Source organism: Mus musculus, chromosome 7, assembly GCF_000001635.26.
Source record: "Mus musculus strain C57BL/6J chromosome 7, GRCm38.p6 C57BL/6J".
Classification (NCBI taxonomy): Eukaryota; Metazoa; Chordata; class Mammalia; order Rodentia; family Muridae; genus Mus; species Mus musculus.
Window position 1 is genome coordinate 42,607,901 of NC_000073.6, and position 18,434 is coordinate 42,626,334.

An 18,434-nucleotide genomic window follows, 5' to 3' on the forward strand; every position below is an offset into this window, starting at 1 on the left:
AGATTCACTGTTCAATTCTGGAGCAGGTTTCACTTCAGTCTTGTTGTTGTTGTTGTTCTTTTCTCAATAAAACTGCACACAGTGGGATAGCTTTTAAGTAACCATAACAATGTATTCTGTGCAACTTAACTATATGGTGAAGTCCTCTTTCTATGGCATTTTTCATTTTATATCAGCTTAAGATTCACCTATTTTGTATTGTTTGCTAAATGAATGATTATATAGAATATCTTGTACCCTTTTATTCTATATTAAAAAGCACCATGAACATGATGTACGTCCAGGAAAAAAGAAAAGAAAGGCAATGTTGGAGATCATCAATTTGCAGCATAGATTCAAGATGATCCAAAGAAAATTCCTTTTTTAAACATTTGTTTATTTATTATATGTAAGTACATTGTAGCTGTTTTCAGACACTTTTCCTTCTCTCTCTGACCCTGCTCCCTCTGGACCCACTTGCTCTGGGCCTGCTCACTCAGACACAAATATGTATTCATTTATTATATGTAAGTACACAGTTGTCTTCACACACTCCAGAAGAGGGCATCTGACCTCATCAAGATGGTTGTGAGCCACCATGTGGTTTCTGGGATTTGAACTCAGGAATTTGGAAGAGCAGTCAGTGCTATTAACTTCTGAGTCATTTCTCTAGCCCCCTAAAGAAAATTCCTTTTTTTTTTTCTGGAGGTGCAAGTGAATTTTTTTTTGGGGGGGGGGCAGAAGTTGTCAATTTAAACAGCAGCAAATGAAGAATGTATAAGGAATCTCCCTGTTGTCACAGAAGATGTAACCTCCTGAATATGTGACACAGGACTGTGACCCCAAGGCTGGATGCATTAAGTGTTTTCCCATTTAATCTAACACTTCTGGATTTCTACTAAAAAGGAATTTGTAATAAGAGCATGGGAAAGGTGCTTCTGAATGGAAGCCCCCAAGAAGGATCAGAAAAGGAATGTAGAAAAAAGAAGTTATTATTACAGTTACTTTAAATTGTAATGCACTACATTTTCCATATCTTCCCAGTAATGCAAAACACAGTCGCTTGCAGAACTGGTTCAGATTACTTAAATACCAATTGTGCTGTCAGTCCTCTACACAAGTGTCTGGAGGTTACTTGTGTTATTAGGAAATGAAGCTATTGATACTTTTCTACAGCAGGAAGTGCACACCAGGAAGGCAGAATCAACACAAACCAAGGGGTGGTGTTTTCCCAAAGCAGCAGTGTGAAAAGACTATAAAGAGTTGATCTCATACACATGAATGGGCTACCTTTCTAGAGGAAATCCAAGTGGGATAAGGAATGGAGATACAAAAAGTTTTTTTTTTGAGGGGAAGAAGGTGGTGCCCTGGATGCCTCCTAAAGAAAATTCTTTTTTTTTGGGGGGGGGGGGTTGTTTCCAGACAGGGTTTCTGTGTATAGTCCTGGCTGTCCTGGAACTCATTCTGTAGATCAGACTGGCCTCGAACTCAGAAATCCACCTGCCTCTGCCTCCCAAGTGCTGGGACTAAAGGCATGTGCCACCAACACCTGGCTCCAAAGAAAATTCTTAACACGGGGAAGTTGATTTCAAAGTTACATGCCAGGAGGAAAAACTCAGAATTCTCAGAAGAGATTATATTTTTTTGGATATTTTCTTTATTTACATTTCAAATATTGTCCCCTTTCACAGTTCCCTGGTTCAGTAAACTCCCTACCCCATCCCCGCTTTCCCTGCTCCTATGAGGGTGTTCCCCCACTCATCAGCCCACTCCCACCATATCCACACTCGAATTCCCCTACACTGGGGTATCCATCAAGCTTTCACAGGACTAAGGGCCTTTCCTCCCCTTGATGCTTCACAAAGCCATCCTCTGCTACATATGCAGCTGGTGCCATGGGTCCCTCCATGTGTACTCCTTGGTTGGTGGCTTAGTCCCTGGGAGCTCTGGTTGGTTGATATTGTTGTTCATCCTATGGGGTTGCCAACCCTTCAGCTCCTTTAGTCCTTTCTCTAAATCCTCCATTAAGGTGCTCATTCCAATAGTTGGCTGCTATCATGTGCTTCTGTATTGGTCAGTCTCTGGCAGAGCTCCTCAGGAGACATCTGTATCAGCTTCCTTTCAGCAAGCACGTTTTGGCATCCACTACAGTGTCTGGGTTTGGTGACTGTATACAGGATGGATCCCCAGATATGGCAGTCTCTGGATCACTTTCCTTCAATCTCTGCTCTACACTTTGAACCTCAATTTACTCCCATAAATATTTTGTTCCCCTTTCTAAGAAGGACAGAAGCACCCACACTTTGGTCTTCCTTCTCCTTGAGCTTCATACGGTCTGTGAATTCTATCTTGGGTATTCAGAACTTTTCGGCTAATATTCACTTATCAGTGAGTCCATTCCATGTATCTTCTTTTCTGATTGGGTTACCTCACTCAGGATAATAGTTTCTACTTTTATCCATTTGCCAAAGAATCTGATTAATTTATTGTTTTTAATAGTTGAGTAGTACTCCATTGTGTAAATATGCCACATTTTCTACATCCATTTCTTTGTTGAAGGACATCTTGGTTCTTTCCAGCACCATCAAAATGATGTACTTCCAGAAAACAATATAAAGAAAAGCAATGTTGGATATCATCAATGAGGAGAATGGATTCTATACGATCCAAAGAAAAAAAATTTGGGGAGGGATTTCGAGACAGGGCTCCTAAATAAACATTTTGCAAGGAAGCAGAGTTTGCCACGTTGCTCGCATTCACAGGCCTTGTCTTCAGTATAAATAGTCATGATGATGACAGAAATGTGCAAAGGCTTCACAATATTAAATATACTCATAAGGTTTCTTGCCAGTATGTGTTGTTTTCTGCATTTGGTGAGAACTGTGATGTGTAAGCAAAGGGTTTACCACATTGTTTGCATTCACAGAGATTCACTCCTCTATGAATACTTTCACGATCATGAAGGCTACAGAAATTTCCAAAGGCTTTACAATTTAAAATACATTCATAAGGTTTCTCTCCAGAACGACTCTTTGCATGCTTTTGAAGATGACTGTGATGTAAAATGGCTTCATCTCACAGACTGGTTTTGAAGGGTTTTTCCAGAGCATATATTCTTTTACCTTAATACGAAAAGGCGCCACACTATTGCTTACATTCATATTTTTTCTCTTCAGTATGTGTTCTTTGATGTATTCAAAGATAACTTATAAAAATGGTTTATCACATCAATTATATTTGGATGGTTGCTCTTCCACATTATGATTTGTGTGTGTGTATCTAAAGACCACTGTTACAAGCAAAGACTTCACCATATTTAATACCTTCAATACTGTTTCTCTCCAGTATGAATGGTTTCATGTGTTTACTACATTGCTTATATTCATAGGGTTCCTGCCTAGTATGTCTTTTTCTGTATTCAAAGTTGACCATGTTATATAATGGGCTTACCCCATTTATTACATTTATAGTGTTTGTCATCATTATCTATCCTTTAATGTAGTCAGAGATAACTGTGTTGTGCAATGGCTTCATTACTTCTATCATACTTGTAGGATCTTTCTCTAATATCTCCTTTTTTCTATAATAAGAGATAACTGTGATGAGCAAAAGCATTACCACATTTCTTTTGTTCATATGGTTTCTCTACTGTATGAATCCTTCCATGAGGATGAAGACTACAGATATGTGCAAAGACCTTACCATGTTAAAGAACTTTATAGGGGTTCTTTCCTAGATGGTTCCTTTTTTGTTTCTAGAGACAACTGTGATGTTCAAATGCTTCACCCTGTGATTACATTCATAGAGTTTTTTCAGTATGGTCGTTTTTATGTTATTGGAGCGTATTATAATGTGCAAAGACTTTACCAAATCCCTTACATTCATAGGGTTTCTCTCCAGTATGAGTTATTGTAGGTAAGACCATTGTGTTGTGAATAGGCGTCATCACATTGACTACATTTCTAAGGTTTCTCTACAGATGTTTCCTTTTATGTATTTGGAGACCACTCTCGTGTGAAGAAGCTTTATCACACTGATTTCATTTGTAGAGGCTCTCCAGTATGTAGTATGTTACGGGTTTGAAGATGACTGCTTTCTGCAAAGGCTTTACTACATTGATTATGTTGGTAATGTTTCTCTCTAGTATCTGTTCTTTTATGCATCCCAAAAGATTAGTCATATGCAAAGGCTTTACCACATTGATTACATTCATAGGGATCTCTCCAATATGCATCCTTGTATGCAGTTTGAGATTATTGCCTTGTGCAAAGGCTTTATCACACTGATTACATTGGTAAGGTTTCTCTCCAGTATGTGTTCTTTCATGTATTCGAAAACACCTGGGCTGTGAAAAAGCTTTATCACATTCATTATATTTGTAGGGTTTCTATCCAGTATAAATTCTTTCATCAGCTTGATGATGACTGTGAGATAAAAACGACTTCATACACTGATTACATTTATAAGGTTTCTCTCCAGTATGTGCTTTTTCATGTATTGGAAGATGACTCCGGTGTGAATAGGCTTCATCACACTGATTACATATTTAGAGTCTCCCTCCAGTATATATTACTTTATGGGTTTTAAGATGACTGCTTTGTGTAAGGGCCTTACCACATTGATCTCATTTGTAAGGTTTCTCTCTAGTATGTGTTTTTTCATGTTTTCGAAGATAGTGGGGTTGCAAAAAGGCTTTACCACATTGATTACATTCATAGGGTTTCTCTCCAGTATGTGTTCTTTCATGCATTTGAAGATAGCTGGAATGTGAAAAGGCTTTACCACATTGATTACATTCATAGGGTTTCTCTCCACTATGTGTTCTTTCATGCATTTGAAGATAGCTGGAATGTAAAAAGGCTTTACCACATTGATTACATTCATAGGGTTTCTCTCCACTATGTGTTCTTTCATGCATTCGAAGATAGCTGGGATATAAAAACGCTTTACCACATTGATTACATTCATAGGGTTTCTCTCCACTATGTCTTCTTTCATGCATTCGAAGATAGCTGAGATGTAAAAAGGCTTTACCACATTGATTACATTCATAGGGTTTCTCTCCAGTATGTGTTCTTTCATGCATTCGAAGATAGTGGGATTGCAAAAAGGCTTTACCACATTGATTACATTCATAGGGTTTCTCTCCACTATGTCTTCTTTCATGCATTCTAAGATAGCTGGGATGTAAGAAGGCTTTATCACATTCATTACATTGGTAAGGTTTCTCTCCAGTATGTGTTCTTTCATGCATTCGAAGATAGCTGGGATGTAAAAAGGCTTTACCACATTGATTACATTCATAGGGTTTCTCTCCACTATGTCTTCTTTCATGTAATCGAAGATACTTGAGCTGTAAAAAGGCTTTATCACATTCATTACATTTGTAGGGTTTCTCTCCACTATGTCTTCTTTCATGTACTCGAAGATAGGTGAGCTGTGCAAAGGCTTTACCACATTGATTACATTTGTAGGTTTTCTCTTGAGTATGTGTTCTTTCATGTGCTCGAAGGTACCTGAGCTGTGCAAAGCCTTTATCACACTGATTACATTTATAGGGTTTCTCACCAGTATGTGTTTTTTCATGTATTTGGAGATATTTCTGGTGTGAATAGGCTTTATCACACAGATTACATATATAAGGTTTCTCTCCAGTATGTGTTCTTTCATGTATTCGGAGATTACTCTGGTGTGAATAGGCTTTATCACACAGATTACATATATAAGGTTTCTCTCCAGTATGTGTTATTTCATGTATTCGGAGATTACTCTGGTGTGAATAGGCTTTATCACACAGATTACATATATAAGGTTTCCCTCCAGTATGTGTTCTTTCATGTTTTCGGAGATAACTCTGCTGTGGATAGGCTTTATTACACTGCTTACATATGTAGGGTCTCACTCCAGTATGTACTACTTTATGGCTTTGAAGCTGACTCCTTAGAGTAAAGGCTTTAGCACATTGATTACATTGGTAAGGTTTCTCTCCAGTATGTGTTCTTTCATGAATTCGAAGATAGCAGGGATGCAAAAAGGCTTTACCACATTGACTACATTCATAGGGTTTCTTCCCAGAATGTGTTCTTTCATGTGCTCGAAGATACTTGAGCTTTAAGAAGGCTTTATCACATTCATTACATTTGTAGGGTTTCTGTGCAGTATTTGTTCTTTTATTTATTTGGAGAGTACTTTGACATGCATGCACTTTACTATGTTGAAAGACTTCAGAGTGTCTGTCTCTAGTTTGGTTTCTTTCAAGCTTTTGAAGATGACTGTGATATTTGAAGGCTTTATTCCATTGTGTATATTCATAGGGTTTCTCTGCAGAAGGACTTCTTTCGTGCCTGCAATGATAATTGGGACATGAAAATTTTATTACATTAATTACAATGAGGAATCCTTTCTATCTGTATAAATTAGTTTTACATTTTGGTCTAATTATAGGCTACATTCTGATCTTAGGGCTTTATCACGGGACTAGAGAGATGGCTTAGCTGTTAAGAGCATTGACTTCTCTTCCAGAGGTCCTCAGTTCAAATCCCAGCTTCCATATGGTGGCTCTCAACCATCTCTAATGGAATTCCATGCCCTCTCCTGGTGTGTCTGAAGAAATTGACAATGAGTTCACATACATAAAATAAATAAGAAAATGAATCTATGAAAAAATGTTTTATCACATTGTTTACAGTCTTGGTGTTCCCCTTCCTTGTGGGTTGTTTTTCATCACTGGAGATACCTGTGATGTTGAGGGCGTTTATTCCATGGCTCACATTTACACCAGACTTCAGATACATCAAGTTTTTCAGATACTTGAACAAAACTGCATGAATTCACAGATTTACCTCCATAATTGTGTTCACAAATTTTCTTCCACTGTGAGTCATATCATATTTGAAAAGTGAAGGACAATCAAAAATTATATATTCTTAATGCTCATAAGATTTTCTGCAGTATAATTTTATGGTTGTATTCCAAATGAAGCTGAAAATCTAAGTGACTATAAACTTGTATCACATTCAGAAAGTCTCCTCAAAGTGGGGCCTATCATATACTGTTGTGGATAGACCTTGGCTAATTATATTTGATGATAATTACATTCTCCTGTGAGTGGCTGTGAACAAGGAATGAGTCAGTCCTCTTGATTTCCTGTAAACCTGCTTCCCCCCTTAATTTGTAAAATAAAGAGAGCTGATGATTGGGCAGATTAAAGGGAAGGTTGAGTGGAAGGTGGGGAGAAAGAAGAAGGAGAAAATGGAAGAGGGAGAGGACAAAGAGGAGGAGGAAGAAGAAAAGCAGAGCAGAAGCACATGGCCCGGAGAAACTGCGAGTTCGCAGGGGTCTCATGGATGGAGAAGATGGTAGAGTGAGTAGCAGTAGATCTGCCCAGTCTAGGCGCCCAGCATGTGTTCATATTAACTGAGTTGTATTTTCATTGCTGGGGCCTGTTTGGGTTGGAGATTTACTGCAACAGTCTATGATCTAATAAATAGTTCTAGGAAATAGAGATACTGTTTCTTTCAAAATCCTTCTGCGCATATGGCCTGTATCCACTATGACATATGATATACCTATTAAGAGAATAACAAATAAAGGGTTTCCACCTTACATTCACACAGTTTGACTTTTTTTTCCTCATATGGTAGGTATTAAGGTTTCTCCAACACAACATCCTTAACGCTCATAAACTTCCCCTCTCACTAAACTTTTCAGATTTAAGACAAGTATATGAGTAATAGCAGCTTAACCCTGAACTATTTGCTCAGTAGAAGATTTTGGACATACACATATGCAATGTGTCTACAATTTTCAATATCTGATTGGTGTGAATGTACATGGAATGGCAGTGCTACAGTGTAGCTCTAATGCTGATACGATTCAAACAGTTATATTTGTTAAGAAATACTGTGACAGAGGAATGCATGGCAACAATCTATCAGCTGCCTGGAATCAAGGTACTTAGTTTTGTGAGAATCTAATGCTCAAAACCTAAACTAAAGCAGTAAAAGAAAATACTGTTGCTGCTCCTTAAAACTTAGAGAACATATTAAATTTTCTTCAGAAGCTCATTAGAATAAAGTTTCACAAAAAATTACCTTCCATATCTTCTATCATTTTGAGAATGTTCTTCAATGTTATGATCTTTCCAATTGTACCCTAAAATATAGGACCAGAAAAAAATTATTGTTGGAAATTTCTCCATAATCCACTATTTTCACTGAACCTTAGAACCATGCCTGCTTTATTCGCCTCATTCTTCCTTATTCTCATTCAAGGTTACACAAGGGCATCAAAAACAAAGAAATCAGCTGTTCCCCCACCTTATTTTAAAACTAAAAGGAAAATTCAGGTTTACCTATAGTGGTGAGATTCCTGTAGTTCTCCAGCATGACATCTTGGTAAAGTCTCTTCTGAGATGGATCCAGCAAGGACCACTCCTCCCGAGTGAAGTGTATATGCACATCATCAAAGGTCAATGCATCCTAAAATCCCATACATATTTACAACACAAAGTGTGATAGTGATAATACTGTAATGAATACTTGACTGACAATATATGCATTTGATCTTGATAATCCCCACACATAGCCCATGACAGAGAAATCCTGCTATAATCATGAAATCATTTTCAAACCAAATTATAAAACCCAAATTATGGGGCTGGAGAACTGGCTCAGTGGTTAAGAGCACCGACTGCTCTTCTGAAGGTCCTGAGTTCAAATGCCAGCAACCACATGGTGGATTACAACCATCCAAAATGAGATCTGATGCCCTCTTCTGGTGTGTCTGAAGACAGCTACTGTGTACTAACATATAATGATAAATAAAGATTTTTTAAAAGACAAAAAAAAAGAAAACCAAATTATGAAGTTCATTTGAGAATGCTGTGCTCTTTGAAGAGCATATAGTCTAGCAAAAGAAATGCCAAGTAAAATACAGAGCGGGGTGCAAACGGATTAACACCACTGAAAAATCAGTATAAACAACAAAGAAACTACTAGCAAGTTGGGTGTATTTGCTGATGCCCTTAATTGAAATGCTCACCAAGTACAGGCATGTGTATCTCATTGACTTGTATGCCAATCTTGTCTATTAAACAAGATCAAGAAAGGCAGCACTACTCGTTATGATCCTGTCTCTGCTGCAAAAATCTATCAAACAAGTCAGGTGTGGTGGCTCACGCTTTTAATCCCAGCACTTGGGAGGCACAGGCAGGCGGATTTCTGACTTCGAGGCCAAACTGGTCTACAAAGTGAGTTCCAGGAATGCCAGGGCTATACAGAGAAACTCTGTACCAAAAAAAAAAAAAAAATTATCAAACAACAACAAAGGCAAAAACCAACAAAATAAAAGCACTGAACAACAATAAAAACAACAAAATAAAAAACCAATGAAGAAAGATAGAAAGAACCTCAGAGGTTTTCAGTGAATTTCCTACAAAGAATTAAATAGTCACTGTAGTTCTTCTGTCTTAATATTCCAAGATCCTGAAATTCCCCAGTTTAAATAAATTAAATAAGATGTTACTTAATAAATAGATGTTACTTAAAGGGCTGGAGAGATGGCTCAGTGGTTAAGAACACTGATTGCTCTTCCAAAGGTCCTGAGTTTAAATCCCAGCAACCACATTTTGGCTTACAACCATCCTTAAAGTGATCTGATGCCCTCTTCTGGTGTTTCTGAAGACAGCTACAGTGTACTTATATATAATAAATAAATTAATTAATTAATTGACTAATTAATCTTTAAAAAAAAACAAAAAAGATGTTACTTAAAGGCAATCGATGTTTAAAGTTTTAATGAACAAATGGAAACATCAGCAAAGAAAATGCTTTTCATAAATAAACAACATAGTGTGTAGTAGATATGGCTCCGGCTTAATATCTCTTGCTGGTCTTAGATATAGGACTCAATTGCAAGTACTTATCATGGAAGCTCAGAACTATTCATGACTCCAAATTCAGGAGTTCTGAGGCTATCTTTGGAGTATATATAATGAGGACCAAGCACACAGAGGTGCATATGCATTCATAGTCATTCAAATATTTCAAAATAAAGACAACAGGTAGGAAGAGTGTCTCACTCTTAAAATCAAATGTATTGGAAGAATCAAGCACTATTAATGTCACAATTACATGCCATTCTGGGAATTAGAATAATACTCTCTAAGCAAAAAACAACAATACACGCTTGTCATGTGTAAAAAAAACATACATTCCTGGCCCTGAAACAATAAAGCCAGGCATCTTGACGCATATATAATCCCAACTGAGAAGAGTCACATAGGTAGATCTCTAAATGTAGGTCCATTCTAGTCTACATAACTACTGCCAGGACATCCAGGATTTCACAGAGAAACCCAGTTTTCAAAAAGAAAAACAACAAAATTAAAACTACATAAACACGACATAGCAAAATCAGGTAGGACTGAATGGGAATTGCTTCTATACTATCATATTTGATTTAGGGATAGAGTCAATATGATGACAGCATGACAGCATGAGAAAGAAGCTAACTGAGCACTTTTAACCACATGCCAGTAGACACAAAGAACAGGAAATGGGTCTATTGACACTCCAATCCTATCCTCAAGGAGGACTTTCATCTAGAAACTTTCCTCTTACACAAGCTTCAAAGACCTCCCTGTAAATAGTTATTAAGGACAAATGATGTGCAAAGACATCATCACAGATAGGAAGATTTTTTCATTCAATTGACTGCATTCTGACTCTGGTCACTGTAAGTTCATGGTCATCTCAGGATGAAAATATTTACAGTCTCACTTTAGTGATTCCCATAATCTGCAACAACTTGTACCCTGTTCAAATTTCCAAACTCTCATAGCTCCCTACAGCTACTTTAGAGAAGAATTCTGGAATGAACCTGTAAGTCCCCACCCACTAGTAGTACTAATGTCTTGGCTTACCCAGAGTCCTTCATTGGCTAATACAACCAAACCAGTTCTCAGGAAAGTAGCAGCTCCTCCATTAAGGGATCAAAGATCAAAAGGCTCAGACAGTGAGGCCTTCCTAGCTCTATCCATCCACCCTGTGGCCAGACAGAGCCCTAGACTGGGAAAATGTATTTTAGTCAAACTTTGGAGTCACCAGAGCACTTCCTGTTCTCCTTCCAAGGCACAGGGTCCTCTTTGTGAACATTACAGGACACAATTAGTGTACAGTGCAGTCATCTCTACTTCATAGAAAGTAAGTCCTGCACCCAAACTTCAGTCAAATTCAAACTGTAACAACAAAGCAAAAACTGGCAGCCGGGCGTGGTGACACACGCCTTTAATCCCAGCACTCTGGAGGCAGAGGCAGGCGAATTTCTGAGTTCAAGGCCAGCCTGGTCTACAGAGTGAGTTCCAGGACAGCCAGGACTACACAGAGAAACCCTGAATGGAAAAACCAAAAACTGGCCATGAATGTGAAAACAAGGTGTGGTAAATGGAGGTAAAAGAAAATAAAAATGAATATGAAAAAAACAAAACAAAACAAAAACAGAACAACAACAACAAAAAAAAAAAAAAAAAAAAACACGTGGCTGCTCCAAGGTATAATGGCTTGGAAAATTTTATTAGGGAAAAAAGGAGGACATAGGCAAAAGCATGGACATCTTGGAGAGGTCAGAGTAGTCATGAACATGACCCATGCAAGAGAGGGAGGAGAAGAGAAACAGACCAAAGGGAAAGGATGGAAATGGTAGAGAAAGTGACCAGGTCACCAAAATGGCCCAATTGCATCAGGAAGAGCTGCAGAGAAGGGCAGTTCAATCACTATGTTGGGGGTTGTGGTATGACAGCCCTAACCTCTAACTGGTAGACTCTGAGGGATGCTGGGAGAACCTCAAGGCCAGGTCCTCTTTGACTTGTTAAATAGGTCATTCATCCCAGAAAGTTAAGATCTGCTTTGTGGGTCAATATTCTCTAGGGCTTAGACATAAGTATTAACGCACACCAGGTATTACTCGTATATTTTCTCCCTGATTCTTCATTTTCAGACAGGAGTAATAACATTCCTGTTAGGAAGAGCCACACCAGTCTGCTCATATCTTCTGTATTGGTTAACTGGGTGAAACTACAGAATTTTGGTTTCTAAAAATGAGTTCAGTTCTTTATCCAGAGTTTTGACTGCCCAGGTTTATGAAACTGATAAATTTGCCAGTCAGGACTTTTTTTTTTCAATTATTTTTTTTAATTGGGTATTTATTTTATTTACATTTCCAAAGCTATCCCAAAGTGAGGCAACACTGGAGATAGAAACCCTAGGAAAGAAATCTGGAACCATAGATGTGAGCATCAGCAACAGAATACAAGAGATGGAAGAGAGAATCTCAGGTGCAGAAGATTCCCATTTCATTTTAAATGCCCAATAAAAGGGCTGGAAGTCAGAGGACCCTCCCACACTGGTCTCTTTTCCATCTCACTGATTAGTAAGATTCAAGCCTGAAAGAGTTGCAGGAATGTCTTCAAGACCACAGAGGCAGGATGAGGTATACAATGGTACAATGCAACTGTCAATTCCAAGCATAAGGGAAGCCAAAGATGGAGAAAGTATTATTCAAAGGAGAAACTAATATTAAAGCACTTTAAAGAAGGAATGAAATAATAATAATTCTTCTTCTTCCTTCTTTCTTCTCCTCCTCCTCCTCCTCCTCCTTCATTTTTTTTTTTTTTTTTTTTTTGTTTTTTTTGTTTTTGAGACAGGGTTTCTCTTTATAGTACTGGCTGTCCAGGAACTCACTTTGTAGACCAGGCTGGCCTCTAACTCAACTATCCACCTGCCTCTGCCTCCCAAGTGTTGGGATAAAGGCGTGCACCACCACTGCCCAGATAGGAGGCTAGGAATAAAATTCTTAAAGACTGGGAAACGCAGAGGCAGAGAGGCAGAGGAGAGGCAGAGAGGCAGAGAGGCAGAGAGGCAGAGAGGAAGGGAGGCAGAGAGGCAGAGAGGCAGAGAGGCAGAGGCAGGCAGAACTCTCTGAGTTCAAGGCCAGCCTGGTAGATGGAACAAGTTCTAGGACCACAAGCTCATCACTCAGAAAAACCAGTTTTGAAAAATAGACAACCAAACAACATAGTCAGTATGGCCATGGTACCAAAAGCAATCTACAAATTCAATGCAATTCCCCTCAAAATTCAAGCACAACTTTCTACAGACATTGAAGTTGCAATTCTCAGGCTGGAGAGATAGCTCAGCTTTTAAGATCACTGACTGTTCTTTCAGAGGTCCTGAGTTCAAATCCCATGAATCACATAATGGCTTAAAACCATCTGTAGTGAGATCTGAAGCCCTTTTCTGGTGTGCCTGAAGAAAGCTAGAGTGTACTTATATAATCAATCAATCAATCAATCAATCAATCAATAAATAAATCTTTAAAAAAATAGAAAGCAGGAATCTCTACCTCATGTTGAAGAACAAACACTCCCAGGATATCCCAAACAATCCTGAACCATAAAACAACTTCTGGAGGCATCACAATTCCTGATCTCAAGCTGTACTACATAGCAATAGTGATAAAAACCAAATGGTATCAGTACAGACAGGCAGATCAATCAAATAGAGTAGAATACCCAGAAATGAACTCATACACCTATGGACACTTCTTAGGCTGCCTGCTTGGTAGCTCAGTGTTTTGCGAGATCTCCAGATCCAGGTCAGTTGAGACTACTGGTCTTTCCCCCAGGCCACCTTCCTCCTCAGATTTTTCTAGCTTTCCCAAATTCAACAATGGGGGTCCCGGGTTTCTGTCCATTGGCTGGGTGCTAGTATGTGCATCTGATTCCTTCAGCTGCTTGTTGGGCTTCTCAGAGGGAAACCATGCTAGGTTCCTGTCTGCAAGCACATCACAGTACCATTAACAATGTCAGGACCTTAGACCCCCTTGAGCTGGACCCCAATTTGGGCCTGTCACTAGATATCCTTTCTCTCATGCTCTTCTACATTTTGTCCCTGCAGTTTCATCAGATAGGAACAATCCTGGGTCAGAGCTTTTGATGGTGGGAATGAAACTCCATCCCTCCACTTGATGTCATGTCCTTCCACTGGAAGTGGACTCTACAAATAACCACTCCCCACTGTAGAGCAATTCATCCAAGATCTCTCTCTTTGAATCCTGAGAGTCTTTCAACTTCCATGTCACCAGTACATTCTAGAGTGTCCCCCTACCTCCAGAGGTTAGGTGTTTCCATCCTTTCTCCTGGCCCTCAGGGCTTCAGTCCTGTTCCCCAAACCCAATACCTGATCATTTTCCCTACTTCCCCTCATTGTGCCCTCTCCCAACCAGGTCATTCCCTTACCCTTATCCCCATAATCACTTTCTTTTCCCACCCTAGTGGGTTTGAGGCAAACTCACTTGGGTCCTTAGGCTTGTTACCCTTCATGAGTCCTGTGTGTTATGTCTTGTGTATTCTGTATTTTGGTTAATATCTAATGATTAGTGAGTAATACCTTTTGGATCTGAGTTACCTCACTGTGTTGTGAATTCTCTGTTTAGTTTTAATGCCATATTTTGATTGGCTTGTTCAGTTTTTTGGTGGTTAGCTTCTTGAATTCTTTATATATTTTGGATATCAACCTTCTTCTAGATGTGGGTGAAGATTTTTCCTCAATCTGTAGGTTGCTGCTTTGTCCTGTTGACTATATCCTTGCCTACAGAAGCTTTCCAGTTTCATATGGTACCATTTATCAATTCTAGATCTTAAAGCATGAGCCGTTAGAATTCTGTGTAGGAAATTTCCCTCTGTGGCAATACATATTAGGGTCTTTCTCACATTCTCTTCTATTTAATTCATTCTATCTGGTTTTATATTGAGGTCATTGATCCACTTGGACTTAAGCTTTGTGCAATGTGATAAGTATGGATCTATATTCATTTTTCCACATACAGACTACCAGTTAGACCAGCACCATCTAGTGGTCCTCAGGACTTAAATCCTGTTTCCCCTCTCTCAAAACCTGATCATGTTCCCTCCTTCCCCTTCCTGTCCCCACTCCCTTTGCCCCTTCCCCCACTGTGATTGCTTTCTTTTCCCTCCCAAGTGGGATTGAGGCAACCACACATGCACTCTTCAGCTACTTCTCCCACTTGCAAAAGTGCTTCACGCTTTAATGAGGAACATGATGTTGGGACACAAAGGTCCTTGCATCCATAGATCACCAGGGAAACCAGGAATCATAAATATATAGAGGCCTGCACTCAATTGAAGAAAATAAAGGACTGGAGAGATGGCTCAGTGGTTAAGAGTACCAACTGCTCTTCAGAAGGTCCTGAGTTCAAATCCCAGCAAACACATGGTGGCTCACAACCATCCATAATGAGATCTGATGCCCTCTTCTGGTGCATCTGAAGACAGCAATAGTGTACTTACATATAATAATAAATAAATCTTAAAAAAAGAACAAGAAAAAGAAATGAAAATACCTACATACAACCTAGAAGTCTAGAAGTGGATTTTCTTTCTTTTCAGAGCAAGCAGGGCTAGAGCAAGCAGAGGTCCTGAGTTCAATTCCCAGCAACCACATGGTAGCTCACAACCATCTGTATAGCTACACTGTACTCATTCATATACATTAAATAAATAAATATATAAATAAATAAATAAATAAATAAATCTTTAAAAAAAAAGAAAAGAAAGAAAACTTGGGGAGTAAAACATCTCAAAAGTTTAGAGGGCTGGCAAGATGGCTGGGCAGGTAAGAGCACTGACTGTTCTTCCGAAGGTCCTGAGTACAAATCCCAGCAACCACACGGTGGCTCACAACAACCTGTAATGAGATCTGATGCACTCTTGTGGTGCATCTGAAGACAGCTACTGTGTACTTAGGTATAATAATAATTAAATCTTTTTAAAAATTTTTAGAGAATTAAAATTTCTTCTAGAGCACCGAGTTTTCTTCATTGTCAGTATATAAGGCTGCACATCACTATGTATAACTCCAGCTTCAGGAATTCGCACAACATCCCCTGCTCTTCCTGGACCAGGAATGAATGGAGTACAAAGACACACATATAGACAAACACTAATACACAAAATATAATGATTAAATTTATTATTTTTTTAAATAGACAACTTACAGCATAAAACTTATTTCTCAAGTTGGGTAGGGTACAGAATTTCTTCCATGGATTGTCAGGATTAATATACTAACAATGTCCATCTTGCTGAAAGCAATATACAGATTCAATGCAATCCCCATCAAAATTTCAAATCAATTCTTCATAGCGTTAGAAAGAGCAATTCTCAAATTCATCTGGAATAACCAAAAACCCAGGATAGCAAAAACTATTCTCAACAATAAAGGAACTTCTAGGGGAATCAGCATCCAAGATTTCAAGCTGTACTACAGAGCTATAGTGATAAAAACTGCATGGTACTGGTATACTGACAGACTGCTAGATCAATGGAATAGAATTGAAGACCCAGAAATGAACCCACACACCTACAGTCACTTGATTTTTGACAAAGGAGCTAAAACCATCCAGTGATAAAAGGACAGCATTTTCAACAAATGGTGCTGGTTCAACTGGCGGTCAACATGTGGAAGAATACAAGTTGATCCATTCTTATCTCCCTGAACAAAGCTCATGTCCAAGTGGATCAAGGACCTCCACATAAATCCAGATACAAGATCAAGTATTGACAAATGGGACCTCATAAAATTGCAAAGCTTCTGTAAGGCAAAGGACACTGTCAATAGAACAAAACAGCAACCAACAGATTGGGAAAAGATCTTTACCAATTTTACATCTGATAGAGGAGTAATATCCAATATAAACAAAGTTCTCAAGAAGTTAGACTGGAAAAAAAAAAAAAAGCCAGGCGTGGTGGGGCATGCCTTTAATCCTAGCACTCTGGAGACAGAGGCAGGAGGATTTCTGAGTTCGAGGCCAGCCTGGTCTACAAAGTGAATTTCAGGACAGCCAGGGTTATACAGAGAAACCCTGTCTCAAGAACAAAAATATATATATATATATATATATATATATATATAAAACAAAACAAAACAAAAAAACCAAAACAAAACAAAAAATGATAATCCTATTAAAATAATAATGCTATTTAAAAAAAATGGAGAATAGAGCTAAACAGAATTCTCAACTGAGGAAATTCAAAGGGCTCAGAAATACCTGAAGAAATGTTCAAATGCTTAGTCAGCAGGGAAATGCAAATTGAAATGACCCTGAGATTACACCTCACACCAGTCAGAATGGCTAAGATGAAAAACCTAGGGGGCTGTGGAGATGGCTCAGCAGTTGGGAGCACTGACTGCTCTTCCAGAGGTCCTGAGTTCCATTCCCAGCAAACACATGGTGCACCACAACCAACTGTAATGGGAAAAATACACAAAGTGTACTAATATAAATATAATTTTACAAAAAATTTAAAAAAAGAGCAGGGCAGTGGTGGTGCATTCCTTTAATCTGACCATTTGGGAGGCAGAGGCAGGCAGATTTCTGAGTTCTAGGCCAACCTGGTCTACAGAGTGAGTTCCAGGACAGCCAGGGCTACACAGAGAAGACCTGTCTAGAAAAACCAAATAACCAAAACAACAACAACAACAACAACAAAAACCCAAAAAACAAAAAAAAAAAAAACAAAAATAAAACAACTCAGGTTACAGCATATGCTAGAGAGGATGTGGACAAAGAGGAACACTCTTCCATTGCTTTTGGGATTGCAATCTGGTAAAACCAACCAGGAAATCAATCTCATGTATCCTCAGAAAATTGTGCATAGTATTACCTGAGGACCCAGCTATACCATATACCCAGAAGATGCTCCAACAGGTAATAAGGATACATCCTCCACTATGTTCATAGCAGTCACATTTATAATAGCCAGAAGCTGAAAGCAACCCAGATGTCCCTCAACAGAGGGATGGAAACATAGTATGTGGTACATTTACACAATGGAGCACTACTCAGTCATTAAAAACAATGAATTCATGAAATTTTTAGGCAAATGGATGGAACTTGAGAATATCTTCCTGTGTGAGGTGACTCAGTCACAAAGGCACAAACATGATATGTACTCACTGATAAGTGGATATTAGCCAAAATGTTCAGAATATCAAGATTCAATTCACAGACCAAATGAAGCCTAAGAAAGGAAGACCAAACTGTGGATGCTTCAGTGCTTTTTAGACAGGTGAACAAAATACTCACAGGAGAAAATATGGAAACGAAATGAAAAGGTCATCTCAGCAACTTTGGGAAGGCCATGAAACCCTTGCTTCTCTGGGAGAGAGAGGCTAATTAGCATTGCTCAGACCAAGGTGTGGGAACCCACCTGTGAGTGGAGACACATTCCACAGGATGGACTGTTGCCCACCCTCAGACAAGGGAACTCCTTGTCACCTCATTCCCTAAAGACCAATCAGTTTAAAGGGTGCACTCTTCTGCCAATCACATTGTGCCTAGTTGTTGATGCTCTATTGTGCCCCTGGAAACCCCAT

General features: G+C 38.8%; 1 protein-coding gene across 2 annotated transcripts in view; it reads right to left on the reverse strand.

Moving 5' to 3' along the window:
- Positions 1–1,613: 1,613 nt before the first annotated feature.
- The window catches only part of Zfp976 (zinc finger protein 976), a 34,754-nt gene continuing 17,933 nt past the window's right edge, over positions 1,614–18,434 (reverse strand). The window contains exons 2-5 of one of the 2 annotated variants that reach the window (XM_017322075.2): positions 8,333–8,459; positions 8,073–8,133; positions 4,762–6,323; positions 1,614–4,677 (exon numbers count right to left, since the gene is read on the reverse strand). In XM_017322075.2, the coding sequence (XP_017177564.1) occupies positions 4,604–4,677; positions 4,762–6,323; positions 8,073–8,133; positions 8,333–8,459 (1,824 nt within the window). In that variant the 3' untranslated portion in view covers positions 1,614–4,603. Of the gene's footprint in view, positions 6,324–8,072; positions 8,134–8,332; positions 8,460–18,434 lie in introns of both variants that reach the window. The other variant, NM_001242388.1, reaches the window with a different exon arrangement.